This window comes from Protopterus annectens, chromosome 12.part0 (assembly GCF_019279795.1).
Source record: "Protopterus annectens isolate FY-2018-M chromosome 12.part0, PAN1.0, whole genome shotgun sequence".
NCBI lineage: Eukaryota > Metazoa > Chordata > Ceratodontiformes > Protopteridae > Protopterus > Protopterus annectens.
Window position 1 is genome coordinate 1,331,034,640 of NC_056746.1, and position 19,600 is coordinate 1,331,054,239.

A 19,600-nucleotide genomic window follows, 5' to 3' on the forward strand; every position below is an offset into this window, starting at 1 on the left:
TCAGAGCCGACACCAATGGGACAGTCAAAGTGTCGGCACCGATAGCCAAATTAGGATCGGCTCCAGCTGGAGCCAATCTCAACTCCAAAGGAGTCAGAGCCAAGGCCGAAGGCTTAGAAACAGAAGCCTGGACCTTGGTGGTCTTAGAGGGTTTGCCCGGAGCCGATTTGGCCGGGGAGCCCTCCGGTTTAAGAAGACCTCTCAAAATTAATTTGTTTCTCCTTTCCTGCAGGACTCTCTGGCTGAAAGAGTGACAGATAGCACAGGAGTCCTGCAGGTGGAGAGGTCCCAGGCAGTAGATACAAGAAGTGTGACCATCTGTCAGAGACATCTTCTGACAGCACGAGTCACACTTCTTGAAGCCTGAGACCCTCTGTTCTTTTGACATAATGAGTACACAAGCACGAAGACTCACACAGTCCAGTCAAAAAATTAAATTTTAATTTTAACTTTTAATATAAAGGGGAATATATATAAACCCACACACACACCCTGACAGGAAGGGATGGGTAGGGAAGAAGGCCTGACTAAATAAACACAAGTAGGGAAACGGTAAAAGGCTGGGAGACCCTACAACTACGTAGAAATGACAATTATACTGAAATAATTAAGAAAATTTAGGATTGGGGAGTCTAACAACAGTAAAAAGAATTACTTACCACGAGCTGGCAAAAGGAGTACCTCATCAGCGAAGCGGCAAACGAGATCTGGGTATATACCGCCTTGCATCATGGGATATGGGGCTGCCTCGAGCTGGTAAAAGTGACTCTCGAGCTTAGCAAGTGCCGAGTCGGAGCCGAGGATCGGCTCCGAACCCATCCAGCAAGAATGAAGGCGAGATTGACAACTTAACATCAATATTTAACTACTCTCACTATATTTTCCTAACTGACTGAAGCATTACTGTTCCCTACTTACTTACTTAGAACAAGACAAGATGAAATGGATGAGTGTCTTTGTTATCTCAAAAACAGAGTGCCAAGTATCACTATCACATCTATCACTAACATCTCACATAATTTCAGTTATAGCTATAGAATGACATCATATCTGGTCACCTGATTCTGTGGTTCCCACACTACCCACCTGACTAGAAGCTGAACCAGGATCTAACACAGATGTGTCACAATGCACACCTAGAGCTTTGCTAAGGCATCTGGAGACTGTAAAACAATTCCAATACTTCCATCCTTCCTGGAGAGAATAACCAGCCATTCTCTGCCACCCCAGGGTGCAACAGGTGCAAAAGTGCAACAAAAACTGGGCAACTTGAAAAATAACAATAATAATAATAAATAAAATCAGGCAAGAAGCTTTAATAACACTTTTATAAGCACAGTAAAATTATACAGTATTTTTATTGTGCTTTTAAATAAATTGTTTCCTTAAAAATCTAACAAAACTGGCGCCAACTTTCAGTAATGAAAATTGAAAAAAAATTAAGGGAAAAACTGTATTAACTTCTGAAAGCACGGTAACAGCAGAGTCAAAGTTATTTCAGTTTCTTGCCTGCATTAAGTCTTATTTTATCACCACCATCATCATCATTGTCGTTATTATTTTTATGGCGATCACTTCATAAATGGGTGCTCAGAATGTACCTGGGTGGGCTGCTGCCATTTCAGTTGAGGTTCACAATCCACAAAACTGCACTGGCATGTTCAACAATATGACAGTTAAAAAATTAACAGTAAATAACAGTGAAAACTATAAACTATCGGAAGTTGGAATGAAACAACAAAAGGTGTCAGTTGTAAAATAATAAGCTCTTTCATTCCTTTATCGCCAAACATGGAACAAAAGCACTTTTTTTTTTTTTTACAACTGACACTTATTGTTTTATTCCAACTTCCAATAGTTTATAGCAAATAGTGCAAAATGCCAAAGCTGGATCATGGTCAAATGGGGCCCTAGGCAGGGTAATAGATTAGGCCTCCCGAGAGCAGCCCCTCCTGCAGCAACCCCCTACATCCCAGCAGCAGCCCCCTCCTCAGCCATTCTAGTGTTCCATTACTTGGCTATTTCCACCTAGTTACCATAAACAATGTTCACACCTGTCAGCGTGCTTCTCTACTTCTACAATGATTACAGATATTGAAAACACACAGCACAAACACTGATTTGCTAAACAAACAATACAGTCTCACAATGAAAACAGACTTGGCACGGGCAGTAAACTTCTCTCCCCTTGAAACTCCCTTTCATTGAAATGGCATGAAAACTCACATTCAGAGAAAATGCATCTGGCCACTGGAGAATTGTTTACCTTTGGACTGTTTTCAAACCATAGGCTCCTTGCACACATTTGTAGGGCCATACATACACACATGTGTTCTTTGATTCACATTCCTGAATGCATTACATTATATTCTTTGTATAATACAGCATCACTTGTTAGAATGTGTTTTAAATTTGTAATTTTTAACATTCTTCTAATAAGCGATGAAACAAAATGTATGAACCAATAATGACTAAAGTAGCCATTTCAAAAATTTCAACCATAAAAGGCCACTCAAACTTCCATCATTACAATCCAACAATATCACTGAATAAGCGCAATCTCTACAGAAGTAAAGGTCATCTGAATAATTTCACATTAAATAGATCTATAACTATGAAGAGGTTGCTGCTGACAAGCAACTTTACATTTCAATGTTTCATCAAAAAATTCAGTACCTGCTGCCCTTGAAGAATTAATTGCCTGCGTCACATTAAATAAATTAGTAAGCTGGTAATATTGCAATAAGGAAAGATAACCACAAGGCATTCTTTAGCTATGTCAAGAATCTAAGTGGCAATGCTCACATCTGCTCAGACTTAGTGCAGAATGGCACAAAATACACTGAACCGACCAATATCGCCAACATCCTGGCAGACAGGTTCAGCGCAAACTTCACCCCCCTCTCACCCCCAAAAGGGCCCATAACCATACCAGAAGAATGTAGAGTCCCTGAAATTACAGACACTCAGGTTAAAACAGCCCTCTCCAAAGCCAAAAACACAGCATCAGTGGGACCAGACGGTGTCCCAAGCTGCGTCCTACATGAGCTCAAAGACGAACTAACCCCTCACCTAAATACACATTTCAAACTCAGCCTCTCCACAGGCTACGTACCCATAGAGTGGTACACAGCAATGGTTATTCCGCTCCACAAAGGTGCAGCCACAACAGACCCCGGGAACTATTGCTCTATAAGCCTGACTAGCTTGGCCTGCAAGGCTATGGAGTGCATCATCATGGAAGTCATTAACAGAGACATTGGAAACCTCCAAACACTGGACCCTACCCAGTTCAGCTTTGTTAAGGGCAGATCATGCCTCCTAAACCAGGTGGACTTCTTTGAGACAGTTATCAAGGCTATAGATGAGGGAAAGGTGATACACACAGCCTACCTAGACCTCACTAAGGCCTTCAACACCATTCCCCAATCTGGTATTATAGACAAGCTTACCAGCCTGAACATAAACTCCTATGTCACAAGATGGGTTGCCAACTGGCTCACAGACAGAACCCACATGGTGAGAGTTGCAGGAGCTAGGTCTAACTCTAAACCGGTTACAAGTGGCATTCCCTAGGGCTCAGTCCTAGGACCCCCTCCTGTTCGGCATATACTTCTCAGAGGTACAGGCAAGCACAGGAGGACTATGGCTGACCAAGTTCTCAGACGACTGCAAACTAGGGGCTATAACTGACTCTCTGGCTGACACAGACATCCTCCAAAAGGTTCTCTCTGAGAAGGATACCTGGTGTCAAAATCATGGCCTCAAGCTACATGCCAAAAAGTGCACAGTCATCCCCTTTGGAAAAAACAAAGTACCCACAAACTACCACATAGGTGGTAGTCCCCTAAATATGGAAGACGTAATAAGGGATCTGGGGACCCAAGTAGATAGTAATCTCACCTTTGATAATCATATTGCCAAAGTGGTTACAAAATCCTTCTACGTGGCCTACCTAATCACAAAAGGGTTCACATCCAGATCAAAAGAGGTCATTGTGCTCCTCTACTCATCACTCATCATAGAGTACAATGCCCTATTTGGGATGCACCTTGCAAGACACCTGCAACAGCTAGAAAGACCACAGAAGTACCTCACCAAGAGGACCACTGGCCTTAAACAGATGCCCTATGCAGCTCGACTGAACAAACTACAGCTGTACTCGGTTGCATACCGCCTACTCAGAAGTGATCTCTGCCTGACATACAAGGCCATGTCCAACCCAGAATTGATGGACATGCTCCACCTAAAGAAAACCTTATCCGCTCGAGCCATACGCTCTAGGGATCTAAACCTCACCACAACAATAAATAGGACATGCTGAAGGGATATATTCCTGTCCCAGAGACTTCCCATGTTTCGGAACAAGATTCCAATCTACATTAGGCAGAGCTCCTCACTAACACTCTTCAAAAGAAACCTTGACATGTGGATGGGAAACAGAAAGTTTACCCCAGGGATCACTTCAGTGGCTCTGCTGGAGAGAGGCACAGGGAACTAATCTAAGGGGACATCGAAAGTTATCACATTCTGGTTAGGCTTATAAATGCCTTTGGACAGATAGCCTAGTACCTACCTATGAACCTATGAACCTATGAACCTATGAATGACTGACAAACCAACAACAAGCTCATAGTTATTAGGCATCTCATACAAAGGAGGACATACTCCACCAAGTAATCAGCAATCATAGGGCACTGCAATATCAACACTCCATCTACATTGTCTGGGAGTAGAATCCACAGCCTTCTGCACCAAAGGCAATTATGCTTCTAACACTACTTTAAAATTCTACAGAATAAACAGTGACTGCCATTTGATAAACAAAACAATTAGTTGCATGTTGAAAACAGACTTAACATGAGCAGCAGTAGACTTTCTTCCCTTGAAACTCATAATTCCCTGAAAATGTACTGGAACTCAAACTCACAATTCCATCAGCAGTCTGATAGCTGGCATAGATGATTTAGGTTCTTGTCTCCTGTCACATAGTTACAGGGTCAAGCCTGATCAAGTTAGTTGGCTAACCTGCCCACCCCCTAACTAGGGCATTACATACCATACCTCCATACCTCTAAACCTATTAGCGCACGAATTCTGGACAAGTCCTAAAATAATGGGGGACAAAGGCCCAAAATAGGTACAGATTTTAAATATTGCTCTTATAGTCTTGAAAGCTGCTAGAATAACAGCATTGGTTTTAGAATGCATTTTTTGAAGGAAATGAAGACTGAAACTCAAATGTATGACATTATTTAGTTGTTTCAGTCCTCAGTGATTTGCCAGAAAACCACAAATGTTGCAGAATAGACCAACAATATGAGGCAAAATCAGGCCATTCTGCAAAAATCTGGACAGTTGAGTGGTATGCGTACCTCTCAACCGCATAGTACAAGAAATACGGATAAAGCATGAAATCCTTAATGAGGATACAATGGTCGAAAATAGGGATATATTTTAAATATTGCTCTTTTTAACTTAGAAAGTTGCTAGAATAACAGGGTTTGTGTTAGCATGCATTTTCTGAAGGATATGAAATCTGAAACTCATATATATGTCGTTTAGTGACTTCAGTCCTCCCTGATGTGTCAGAAAACTGTAAATTTTATGAGAAACAGACCAAAACTACAAGGCTAAATCTGAACAATTGAGAGGTATGTTAAACACACACACACACACACACACACACACACACACACACACACACACACACACACACACACACACACACACCTTCTCTTTCATACAGCAATGAATGGCTAGTTTAAATTCCACACACACACACACACACACACACACACACACACACACACACACACACACACACACACACACACACACACACACACTCTTTCCTTCTCTCACTATGTAATGGCTAGTTTAAATTCTGCGTACTAGTGTGGAATGTGTTTACATATGTATGGTTCTTCTTAAAGGAGCAGAGACCACCACCACAGAGTGAAGTGAAGAAGCTTTTTGTTTTTGAATTGTTAAAGCCAACTTGCAGCTGTAAAAGTGGGAGGGTGCTCACCCCCCCCCCCCGCCTTATTGTTCTGGTGCCCTTGTATGCAACTAAAACAACACTACTGTTCTCCTCCACACACTTTTTATGCACTCCCATCCTTACTAACCTCTAGGAACTAGAAAAATCAAAACTTGAACAATACTATAACAAAGTTGCTAAATTTGCAGCAAATACCCCTTTCAGAACCCACCAGTGTATAGCACTGAAAAACCTAAACTGTTCAGAACTGCCCCATCAACTAACATATACACAGTTTCTTACCCTTCTTATCACTTAAAAAACACACACAACCTCGGCTAGCTCCCAAAGGTCTTCTCCACCAACAACAGGAACAAATAGTAGATAAAACGAGAGTGAAGACCACCACGATAATGCAGCAAAACTTTCTTTTATTGTGAATAAAACACACAAGATGAGCACTTTCGCATACGGACTGTACGCTTCTTCAGATCTATTAAATTGTAAAACATTTGTCCTTATATATAGAGATAGGTAGTGATTATTGAAAACAATCATTCAATTAATTCATGAACACAACCATCAATTACCCAATATAAATCTAAGTATAGAAATAATTTAAAGGTACATGATAGTAAGTGCAATAGAGACATAGTACATAGACATAGCACAAGAAACTGCGTGAAATATACATTCCTGAAAATATATGTTCAAAAAAATATATATATATATATATTACTTCATCGCTATGTGTACTACTTAACAACAAAAAATATAAAACTATGTTATTCAGTGTAAATATTCAAATATAAAATCACATTAAGAATGCAATAAACAGAAGGAATTGCTAAATCATTTCTACGTAACTAAAACTGTGTTGTGTCACTGTATATAAGGTACCATAGAAGCATCACATCTCAGTACACAGATAAAAACAACCATAAGTCACAAGGTATATAGACAAGGAATGTCTATAACCATATAAAAAACTTGACAAGAAATACATTTCAATAAGAAAAAATATAGCATAGGTATACAAGACATCTGTGAAATATGGAATATATACATCATATAAATATTAAAATATTAAAATAAGTTATAAAATACGTTATAGAATATATGAGATTATAACTACTATTCTTGAAAGACTATATTAGGACCTCATAGTCAGAAACGAATAGAAACTTAATAATCGGGAATTAAATGTCCCGTTTCATATGACGTCTTGTTCATCAAGCGAAAAACACCTAGTGACCCTTACACTAAGGACAAAACTCGTTGTGCTAAAAATATATATATATATATATATATATTTGTATTAGTAGCCTAAAAAATAGGGGACAAACAAAAGGTATATCACTTCAACAAGATGAATGTTGGAGTCTAAATAAAAGTGATGGAACCTCTCTCTTATGCAGAAACTGATGTATAGTATAGTCAGGTCAAAAGACAAGGGGGCAACTAATGAATTTCTATATGTATATTATATACTATGAATCTAGTCAAAGCCACCTAGTTGGATTCATAAAATATTTAAAATATTTAAAATATTTAAAAGTATGTGCTACAATATTACAAAAATATATAGATATATATAAAATATATATGTTGCAGTAATAATTCTCAATAAAATATATATATATATATATATAGTAAAACTTGTGTATATTTATATTTATAGAAGGATACCTATTATATGTATCAAAATAATGTATAATGTATAAATTCTATCTATATATATAATATAAATTATATGAATTGTATATATATATATATATATATATATATATATATATATATATATATGTGAAGGACATCAATATTTGATATAGAAGAAGTATATGTATGTTTATTTCATGTAATAAAATATCATAAATAATTTTTATATATATGAGAATAAAACATATAGGAACATAAATAGAAATTAATTGTATACAGGAAAAGGTATATTGAAAGTGTGGACATATGTACCAGAAATATACTATATATCATTCATATTTATATTTCTGTTGCTATTTAAGGGCTAAGTCCAGATGTAAAAAACTTGGAAAAAACACCTTTACATCTGGATTAAACATCTATATTTATATATGTGTTATATTATTTTAAACTTCTCTTTTTAAGTGCCGATCTAACGCTAATGTATTGATTTAAACCAGGGGCATAGTGTGCTTTAAAACGAATAATCCATTCTAGTTCAATGTTCTCAAGTTCATTGAATGTGTCTCCTTTCCTTTTATTCGGATGGACTAGTTGTAGCGTTCTAAATTTAAAAGTGTGTCCTGGGTAGTTATTGATGTGTTTAGCTAAGGCATTTTTTAGGTCATTCTTCTTAATATCATATAAGTGATTGTAGATCCTCTCTTTCAGAGATCTTGTCGTCATGCCTATGTAAAATGCCTTGCAATTCTGACAATTTGCTAAATAAATTAGATTGGCACTGTTACAATTAGATGTAAAATTAGGTTTAAAAGTAATATTCATCATAGGGTGTGTAAAATCAACATCTTTTGTAATATGACCACACATATTACAGGTATTACATGGGTATGTCCCTAACTTATTGTGCAGTCACCATATTATCACATTTTTCCTTTACCATATTATTCTTATTATGACTGATATCACTAGCCTTTTCAATACATAACAGTCTCTTTAGGTTCTTACTATTGCTGTAGATAAAAGTCGGTTTTGCTCCAACTAATTTCTTAATCTCTTCATCAGTCAGGAGAATGTGCCAGTTGTTGTGTATGATATTGGTAATGAACTTGTTATCACTAGTGAATCTAGTTTTAAAATTTACTAACTGTTTTCTAGGTGTATAACTTAACTGTGTGCTATGTGTCACAGATCTGTCTGTAGATGAAGTTCGGGGCAACTGTAGAGATTGTTTCACAGAGTTAATTAGATTTGGATCATATCCTCTTTCTACAAACATTTGTTCTAATCTAGAAGTTTGTATTAGTCGATCTTCAGTGTCCTTGCATAATTTATTAATCCTAATATACTGGCTTTTTATGATGTTATAAAACACATGTCTGGGATGCATGCTATTATATTCCAACAATGTGTTTTTCCAACAAGGTTTCCTGTAAATAGTATGATGTATGAAACCTTCTTCATCTTTCCTGATGGTTATGTCTAGGAAATCTATTTTAACTGTGGAGTGTTCAACAGTAAATTTGAAGAAAGAGGTGGTTGATTCTAGATACTCTACTAAAGCAAAGAACTTGTACCATTCCAAAAAATAATGACATCATCTACAAAGCGTTTGTATAGCAGCATCTTTTTAAAACATTCATTATTAAACAAGTGCATGCATTCCAAGTAATAAACCACTAGGTTCGTGTGTGTGTTTTATTCACAATAAAAGAAAGTTTTGCTGCATTATCGTGGTGGTCTTCACTCTCGTTTTATCTACCTTCTTATCACTTATAAAATTACCCAGCATCCACCTGCTTGTTCAGTACTAAATACCATTCTGCAAAACTTTGTTCTCAGATGGTCATATGTTTCCAATGACCAAAAACTCCTGTCTGCTACAATCTGCTGGGGATTGTCTGTACTCACACCATGTTGCTAAGGCCTCGAACTCCTTACCTGTATCCATCAGGTCTATGCCCTCTCCCATCCTTCAAATCCATTCTGAAAGACTTCCCCAGCCAAAAACTGGCTCTGTTTTTGCTCAACAGCAGGATAAACCACATACCTAAACGTGAACAAGTACCTATTCATACCTGACACCTCATTACTCTCCATTCTTCACGCACTTCCTTACTTCAATCAATTTCCTTCCCCTGGATTTCTCTGTAATTATACCATAAGCCTGCTTTTCTCTCTCTTCATACTGCAATTCCTATTTCTATTATACTAACTTACATTTAGTTTCTCTATAATCTGGCTAACATTTCTCTAAATATTAAATCATTTTCATATAACTTGTATCACTTCTTAACTAATCTTTTCATATTATGTCTAATTTGGTATAATTATTTAAACTGTATATGAAGGCACATGGGATGAAGCTAAGCACAGGTAAGACTGTGGTAATGCCAGCAAATTGGGGTAATCAGAAGAAGCTGAGAATAGAGACAGAAAGGAAGATAGTGGAACAGGTAAACAGCTTCAAGTATCTGGGAGGGGTGGTTGAGGAGAAGGGTAGTCTGAATGAAGAGGTCAAAGCTAGAATTAGAGGGGCTGCAGCCAACTGGCATAGAGTATCAGGTGTAGTCTATGACAGAAGAATGCCAAAGAAGCTGAAAAGTAAGGTGTACAAGACAGTGGTGCGGCCAGTACTACTGTATGGTACAGAAAACTGGGCAGTAAAGGCAGAACAGTTGAAGAAGCTAGACGTGATGGAAATGAAGTGCCTGAGAAAGGTGGTAGGATGCACACTGTGGGACAGACGAAGAAATGAGGACATAAGAGCAGAAGCCAAAGTAGCTCCAATTGCAGAAAAGGTCAAATAGAACAAATTACACTGGTTGGACACATGTGTAGAAAAGGAGAAGACAATCTGGTGAGGAAGATTTGGGACAGACAGGAAGAAGGTAGGAGGAAGTGAGGACATCCAGCAAAGAGGTGGATGGGTTGTGTGAAAGAAGATCTGCGACAGTCAGGCATGAGTGTTGAAGAAGGCAGGAGTGTGGCACTGAAATGAGAAAGATGGCAAAAGTTAACATGATACTCTGACCCCATGTAGAAAATGGGAAAAAGGGGCAGATGATGATGACGATGTATATGTTTTTATATTATTTTTGAAGCTTGTAAAATTATTGTTCTTAAAATGTTTTTGTAATACTTTGGAGTTTTTCTCTCTGTCAGTAAGTAAATTAAATATACCACAATACCATAAATGAATTAAATATGCGATACCACCATAAATACGTTAAACATACCATACTACATTACTGAAGAACTGCCACAGTGGAGGAGAACTCAAGAAGCATCAAATGATACATTTAGTTGTGTGGTTAAAGACAACCAGATGAAGGCCTTTCAGCCAGGACTATCCTGCTAAGATGAGCTTTTAAAAAACACTCATTATAACTTCCTCACTGCTTTGGTAAACTTAAATACAGTTACAACAGAGTGTGGAACAGAGATAGGAATTATCACTTGCCAAGGAGTTTGGGGATTTATCCTAAAATAAACTGCAATGAAAATGCACCTTTGCCCTCTGGTTCTGAAAGGCTATGGTTTGATCTTCCTGTTGTCACTAGATTGAATTATGCTCATTAAATGGCACTTATACTTTGAAAGAATTGCAGTTTTCTTGATGGCATATGAGTTTATGTTGCAGTTAATCCTTAAAATGTATCTTTTGTTTAAATCTGTAAAGGTGAAGGGAAAAAGAAAGGAAGATCAGAGAGAATGAGAGTCAGGCAGACAAAACGATCACTTAGAGTTATTTTTGAACTATAATCCAATGAAAACTTGCCTCTAGTTTATCGACGGGGTCACTGAGGCTTGGTCTCTGACCTCGTGGTGGAAGGAGGACCTCCAGTCGCACCGCATCTCTAGCAGTTGGTTGACTTAGTATCAGTTGATTGATTTCCTGAGCCTAATATTATAAGCAAAAGACAGGATGAGTGAGATATCATACTGCAGAAGCAAACTGATGAGCACATTGTATCAGACTTCAAAGATTTCTGAAACATACAGTTATTAAATACTCGACAAAACTGATATTAAATAGTACATAGCTGTAATTAAAACTAATATATTTTTGCAACATGCATTTTAAGTTTACTTTTATATTATAGAATGACTATTTTAGCTACGCACTACTGCATCATCACTGATCCAGAACAGAGCAAACCATATACATCAAGCACAGAACACTGGATCTGACAATGCAGCTGGCCAAGTCCACATTGCAATCTATGCAATGACTTATGAGGAACCTCAGCCTTAATAACCTCCTATTAGATCATCGCAGTATGTACAACCATTATAACACTCTTAAATCTTGGAACATGTAATATATTTCATAAAATAATCTCAAATAATCTCGACCACATACTTTATCATAATAACAGGATCCTAGGAAAAGTGACTCATTAGACCATTTGGCAGTGCTGATAACTAACTCATGATGTACACTCTGATTTTAGTTGCGTAAGGCAATTTAGGCCAAGAATGAATCTGCAGATGCCTACTCAATTGTCATGGTTCGCTTGAAGGATGCAAGGATGTCAGTCTAACGTATAATGGAAATTTCTTCCAAAGATAAGGAAATGTGGTTCATTGGGTAATAAGTGTCACTGCATCAGGTTTCATTTATTTATTGCTGGGAATTCAAACCCTTAGTTGTAGTGTTTGTAGAACTGTTTGATTTTTGAAGATACAAGAATTCAAGGAGGACTGCGTCCTTAATGGCATGGAATGTAAAGCACAGATCACCATGTAAGAGTCTTTAACAGATTATAGAGATAGGTCTTAAGCCTGTCTCCTAAGACCAGTAACTTTTAAATTTGGAACCACTGACAGCTTTTTAGCTGGGTGACGTATCTGGACATTTACATACCAAAAGGAGGCCTTGTCCCTTACAACTGGATGAATAAGAGCACAGAGGGACAATAACTTCTTTTGACCTGGATAAGATTCATTTATGTACCAATTCTGCTATAAATAGGATTTTCTGATGACTAATGCTAAATGTTAATCAAAGGAGAAAGAATTTTCCACCAAGGTATCAAGATCCCTGACTACCATATCAGTTTGGAGTGGGGTACTAATTATATTGTAAGCTGGGTAAGTGAGTTTTTTTTCAGATGTGATAATACTGCATTGTTTTGCATTCAATTTAAGCCCTTGTTTAGTACCCCATTAGTTTATAAGAGTTAGTCCTTGCTATAGTGACACCACGTCAAGGAATAATCAGACAGTAATCCCCAGTCTGCATTCATAGATAGACTTTGTTAGCCATAAGTCTGGGCTAACCAAAAAGGACTAGTCCCAGCATTGAGCCCTGAGGTATAGACCTAATTATTCTAACTGCGGAGGCACCTGATAGAGCAACAATGTGGGTTCTATCTTTCATTGTTTTGTGATCTACCTTACCATGTATAGATCCACATTTAAGTTTCTTTGTTGTTTATAATACCAGTATAGGGGGTGGTATCTAAGTACCTGGATCTATTGAGTCTGTGGGAACATAATGTCTACCCCCCACAGCCCCGTGACCTTCCTGAGTAGACATGACCTCACTTCCACAAACACAAACTGATGAAGGTCTGGCTGTATCAGGTTTTTGCTATCATAGTTTATGAAGTCGGAAATGATGTGCTCTATGGCCTTGTAGATTACACTACCTAGACTGATGGGTCTATAATTCTTAGGGTTTGTAAAGCCTCCCCCCCCACCCATTATGAAGCAATATCACATGGGGGTTCTCCATACTTCAGGGACAGACAATGTGGCTAATCTTCTTTTAACTACGTTCAGGAGGGTTTTCCTGAGGGCATGTTTGGCACTGTTTAACAGATAGCTAGGTAAGTTTTCTGGACCCATGGAAGAGGTATTTTTATTTTTGAGAGCACAATTAGGACATGTTCCTTTATGATCTTAGGGGATGTGTAGAATTTCAGGATTTGTGGAATTTCTACGGTAATGTTTGCATTATACATATCTGGAGGCAAACTATGTCCTCGGGATCAGAGTGGGTGATGCCATTTTAGGTTAGTACAGAAAACAGCTATGTGTTGTTTCTTAATTTTCTGACATAGCTAAAGAAGGATTTATAATTTTCCTTGGTCTCAAATGCTGGTTTCAGTTTATGCCTGGTTGTGATCTTCCTGTTGCTAGCTTTTTTTTTTTAATCCTTTTGATAGTGTCTTTAAGGCAAGTAGATTTAGTTTTGTTGTAGAACTTCAGAAGTTTTATTTTCCTTTTGTTTAAGAAATTATTTAAACTGGTGGACCAATGCACCTAATGGCCTGCCTTCTATATTGGGAAAACTATCAACAGACTTAAAACTAGAATTGCTAGACACCCTACAGACATCTGGTACAGCAACAACAACAACAACGCACTAGCTAAACTCAACCAAGATCAACCCGGACACAAGATATTCCAATTTCGTATTTTAGATTTCATACCAAAAGGAGAACTACAAGTTTCATTACATGACAGACTGGAAAACCATGAATAAGAATGGCAGATCAGACTGGAAGTATGTAAACCATCAGGATTTAACACTCAGATTTCCATCATCAGCGTTCTCAATCCTAGGAGACTCCATCACCACGCTTATTATTGACAGTTGAACTCTCCTGCTTTAATTTGACTTTGGTGGAGATTTATACAATTATTTATTATTCATTTTTAATTATTAATTAGTTATTAGTTATTGTACTTTTGTGCACAAAAAGTTTTCTTTCAAATTAAAAGGTTCCACCCGAAAATCAGATCTGAAGAAGCATGAGTGAAGGTGCTGCAGACAAGCTATATTTATTAATTGTTATCATACAGAGATGCTTTTGTGGGGTTGCTTTGCTTATTGTTTAAATTCTCCTGTTTATTAAAAAATGCTGTTATTTAACTGATCTTCTTCTGTACACCAACAAGAACAACATTTAGTTTCTATATAAAAAATACTAATCCCACGTAACGCAAATTATAAAGTCCTCACTGATGTTTGTTATAAGACCCATAGCAGACCAGCATCAGTTTTTCACCTAATCAGATTTTACTTCCTGACTTCCTGCATATATTTTTTTCTATCTAATCACATACACAATGGATAGTGCTGTATGTGTTTTAGACAGGTTAGCCTACATAGTTGATTAGATGGTTAACACCTAATGGTACACATTTATGTATCAATAAATAACACCAAACACGCAGACCCCAATTACCATATCTTCATAGATGCATTTATAAGTCTTATAAAACACCAGGTTTTCAAAGCTCTCTATTCAAGCTTTACTACTGAATTTCCTGGCTGCAAACACACCATTCAATCACACAAAAGTTTGAAGCAAAATAACCACTGGAATACTAAAATCACCTGTGATGTCCCCTCTCTGAGCCAGTAATCAAAGAGCCTCAATCCTCACCATTGACACTGTAGAGGGACATTGACTTGGAGCAAAAATGGATACACCCAATATTTCCAGATGCAGCTCTCTGCATCAAGCATAATTTCCCTTAAGAGCTCACAGGAAACACACACAGCCTGTGGTCTGAGATTCTCTCTGTCTCTCCCCAGGTCCCCAGTAAGGCTCCCCACTGGCACAGTTGTAGATTTAAGTCCTCAGCTAAGTGTCCAAGCCAAGTCCTCCAGCAGCACCCTCTCTGTGAAACCAGTTCTTTTTGCCCCTGCTCCAAGTAGCTCACACACACACTCATGCACAGATTTACTAGCTATGCCCCCTTCTGCCCAGTCTATAAGGTAGATACACTGCCACCAGACACTACAAAGCCAGCTACTCTAAGCCTCTTACAAGGGTACCCAATTATACTGAGTGAAATTAGTATTAATACAAATGGTAATGTTGACCATACAGCCAGAATTTCAGGAGTAGCCACAGTGTCACCAATAGGTAATAAGTACTCTCATAGGTTAAAATATTCTTTAAAGGACCAGCTACAATGAATAGTTTAAATATATTTAATAATAAATAATAAAAGAACATGAAGATAATATCTATTTACAATAAACACCGGAGTTTCAGCCACAGGAATTTCTAAAATAACACCAATGAATAGATTCACAGAGATACAGAAAAACACTACTTAACTAATCTCACCATATTTTCCTGACCAATCTAAACAGCTACTATTTCCTGGCCATCCTTCTATGTCAGGTTTCCAAGTCAGGCTGCTATGAGACTTCAGTCTCAACTAGTATTAAAGATTATTTGAATGATGGATTCCAGGATGAAATCAGATACATCTGGTCATCTAACTCCTGGTTCCCATGCAATCCCCATTGCTAGAAGCTGCCAGCGTTTAGCATATATGTGTCAATAATACACACATAGAGAACCTTGCTAAGATCTGCTGTAGCTCCTGGAAGTCATAAAACCATAAAATAGTTCCACTCTTCCTACTGGAGCTAATAAATCATACTTCTTGCAGACACTGCATCTCTGGCTTCATTTAAAATTGTGAGATAACATCTTTATAGTCTAGGCCCAGTAATTTAATGTCTTACTATTTTTAAAGTTTAAGATTAACCTCTTCTCTTCCAGCATCCTCTGTTAAAACATATACATTTAAACAGTTACAATAATGCATGTATATTTCTTTTCTGTCCAGCAGGGCACAATATTGATGTATTTTTTAACACAAGCAACTTTGTAAATACATTTTTCAGCACAAGCATCTGTACACATCAGTTTGATATACAAATGACATATAATTCTTTACAAAATTCCACAAGAATTGAATTCTATTGCAGTTGTGAGTGTTGAGTTATTGGGAGAGGTATTAGGGTTGAATTTTTGGCCAGGATGTAAGATTTCTTTAATGGCCGACCAGAATGTTGTTTTTGAATTTCATATACTTGGTTCTAGTGGGGCTTGGCACATCTAAGCCTTTTCCATGTGAGAGCAGAACTCTGTTGCAGACATAATAGGTGAAGCTTTACAGGAAATGGTAATGTTATCAGTATATTTTGAGAGTTTTACTATAAGAGTTTGAGCAGGTTTGTCCTTTTAAAGTCCTTAACTTCTGATTTGTTCATTGGGTGGTTTTTGAGACATTAAAGGAGAAGGTTTAAAGGTCTGTGGTTGAATTGAAACAGGGAAATTAATACTATAGGAGTGTTACATGAGGGGTGGGGGCTTTGTTGATAATGACACGGCCTAGAACATTTTGCCCCTAGGTGCTGTACTACTATTTGTTCTAGGAAGTCCATCGATCTTTGGGGACACCCAACTTTTGAAGTATACATTTCACAGTCGATTATTGAAATCACCTGTCAAAAAGCACTACTGACTGTAGGTATTTTAAAGAGTACATTTATGAATCTATGATCATCTGGGTCATCAAGGGCATCCTATATTTGGCAATAAATAGATAATCTATTATGCCTAGGCTAAGTCGAAGTTCGATGAGTTTAGTTTGCAGGTCTAAGGGAAATCTTCCTAGAGGTGATATTTATTCTGACAAATATGGAACCCCCCCCAGTTTCCCTCAGATCTGAATACACGGTAAGTGCTAAACCCAGGTAGGGATGGAGAGCTATGTTAACAATAAAACAAAGTCTCAGTTATGATACAGACCTTGATCTGTTCTAGTTGTAGGAGAGTCAATTTATTATTGACCTCTGGCATTGGGAAGAGTGATCTTAATGTAGTTAGAAGTGAAATTCATTGTAACCTTATCTGCTATATTGGGAAATCCAGCAGCCAGACATTCCATACAAAAGGCACTATCGGAATGGCAAGGGCTTTGTTCAGTAAGCTGAAGCCAGGAACCAAGAAGATAGGCTGCAATCTATGATCTCATCCCCAGATGACATATACTGGACCCCCTAAAATGACACCAGTTACTGAGTTAATTGTTAAAACCAATTATCTTTTCTTTGTATTTTAACATTGGTTTGGGTAATGGTAGGAATCCACTCACAGGCAGAATCTTACTGCATTTCACATATGAATAGTGAGATCCAACATGTCTATGCATGTCTGTCAGGGCTGAACACCTCAAGCCATTCACACACACATAGGCTACCATGAGGTCATATTTACATTTGCATAGTGTGACAGATTCAACAGCCATTGTAACAACATGGGTTGGAGATACAGCTATCACCTTCTCCTTTTAGAAACCGTGAAGCCATGGAACCAGTTTGCCTAGCAATGGAGTCTCTGTTTACTGGGACATTTATATTTGCACTATTGGACTGAGTGGCAGCGGCCAATTTATTGTCTGCAGCCTGATGATTCTACCATGTCTGAGGACGGTGATGTTGTGTTGCAGCCCAATGGTTCTACCATGTGTGAGTATGGTAATGTTATGCTGCAGCCTGATAGTTCTACCATGTGTGAGGATGGTGATGTTGTGCTGCAGCCTGATGGTTCTACCATGTGGAAGGCTGGTGATGTGCTCCAGCCTGATGATTCTACCATGTGTGAGGATGGTGATGTTCTGCTGCAGCCTGATGGTTCTACCATGTGTGAGGATGGTGATGTCATGCTGCAGCCTGATGATTTTACCATGTGAGAGGTTGGTGATGTGCTGCAGCCTGATGGTTCTACCTTGTGTGAGAATGGTGATGTGCTGCAGCCTGATGGTTCTACCACGTGTGAGGATGGTGATGTGCTGCAGCCTGATGGTTCTACCATGTGTGAGGATGGTGATGTGCTGCAGCCTGATGATTTTACCATGTGAGAGGTTGGTGATGTTGTGCTACAGCCTGATGATTCTACCATGAGTGAGGATGGTGGTGTTGTGCTGCCTCCTGATGATTCTACCATGTGTGAGGATGGTGATGTTGTGCTGCAGCCTGATGGTTCTACCTTGTGTGAGAATGGTGATGTGCTGCAGCCTGATGACTTTACCATGTGAGAGGTTGGTGATGTTGTGCTGCAGCCCAATGGTTCTACCATGTGTGAGTATGGTAATGTTATGCTGCAGCCTGATGGTTCTACCATGTGTGGGGATGGTGATGTTGTGCTGCAGCCTGATGGTTCTACCATGTGGAAGGCTGGTGATGTGCTCCAGCCTGATGATTCTACCATGTGTGAGGATGGTGATGTTCTGCTGCAGCCTGATGGTTCTACCATGTGTGAGGATGGTGATGTGCTGCAGCCTGATGACTTTACCATGTGAGAGGTTGGTGATGTTGTGCTGCAGCCCAATGGTTCTACCATGTGTGAGTATGGTAATGTTATGCTGCAGCCTGATAGTTCTACCATGTGTGAGGATGGTGATGTTGTGCTGCAGCCTGATGGTTCTACCATGTGGAAGGCTGGTGATGTGCTCCAGCCTGATGATTCTACCATGTGTGAGGATGGTGATGTTCTGCTGCAGCCTGATGGTTCTACCATGTGTGAGGATGGTGATGTCATGCTGCAGCCTGATGGTTCTGCCATGTGAGAGGTTGGTGATGTGCTGCAGCCTGATGGTTCTACCACGTGTGAGGATGGTGATGTGCTGCAGCCTGATGGTTCTACCATGTGTGAGGATGGTGATGTGCTGCAGCCTGATGATTTTACCATGTGAGAGGTTGGTGATGTTGTGCTACAGCCTGATGATTCTACCATGAGTGAGGATGGTGGTGTTGTGCTGCCTCCTGATGATTCTACCATGTGTGAGGATGGTGATGTTGTGCTGCAGCCTGATGGTTCTACCTTGTGTGAGAATGGTGATGTGCTGCAGCCTGATGGTTCTACCATGTGTGAGGATGGTGATGTGCTGCAGCCTGATGACTTTACCATGTGAGAGGTTGGTGATGTTGTGCTACAGCCTGATGATTCTACCATGTGTGAGGATGGTGATGTTGTGCTGCAGCCTGATGGTTCTACCATGTTTGAGAATGGTGATGTGCTGCAGCCTGATGGTTCTACCATGTGTGAGGATGGTGATGTGCTGCAGCCTGATGATTTTACCATGTGAGAGGTTGGTGATGTTGTGCTACAGCCTGATGATTCTACCATGAGT

The 19,600-nt window shown here is 38.7% G+C and overlaps 1 protein-coding gene across 1 annotated transcript in view; it reads right to left on the bottom strand.

Annotated features, from left to right (window-relative positions):
• Positions 1 to 19,600, bottom strand: part of LKAAEAR1 (LKAAEAR motif containing 1) — a 259,422-nt gene that overhangs the window by 52,412 nt on the left and 187,410 nt on the right. Inside the window, exon 3 of the mRNA XM_044090387.1 lies at positions 11,424 to 11,546. Within this exon, the coding sequence (XP_043946322.1) occupies positions 11,424 to 11,546 (123 nt within the window). The remainder of the gene's footprint in view (positions 1 to 11,423; positions 11,547 to 19,600) is intronic.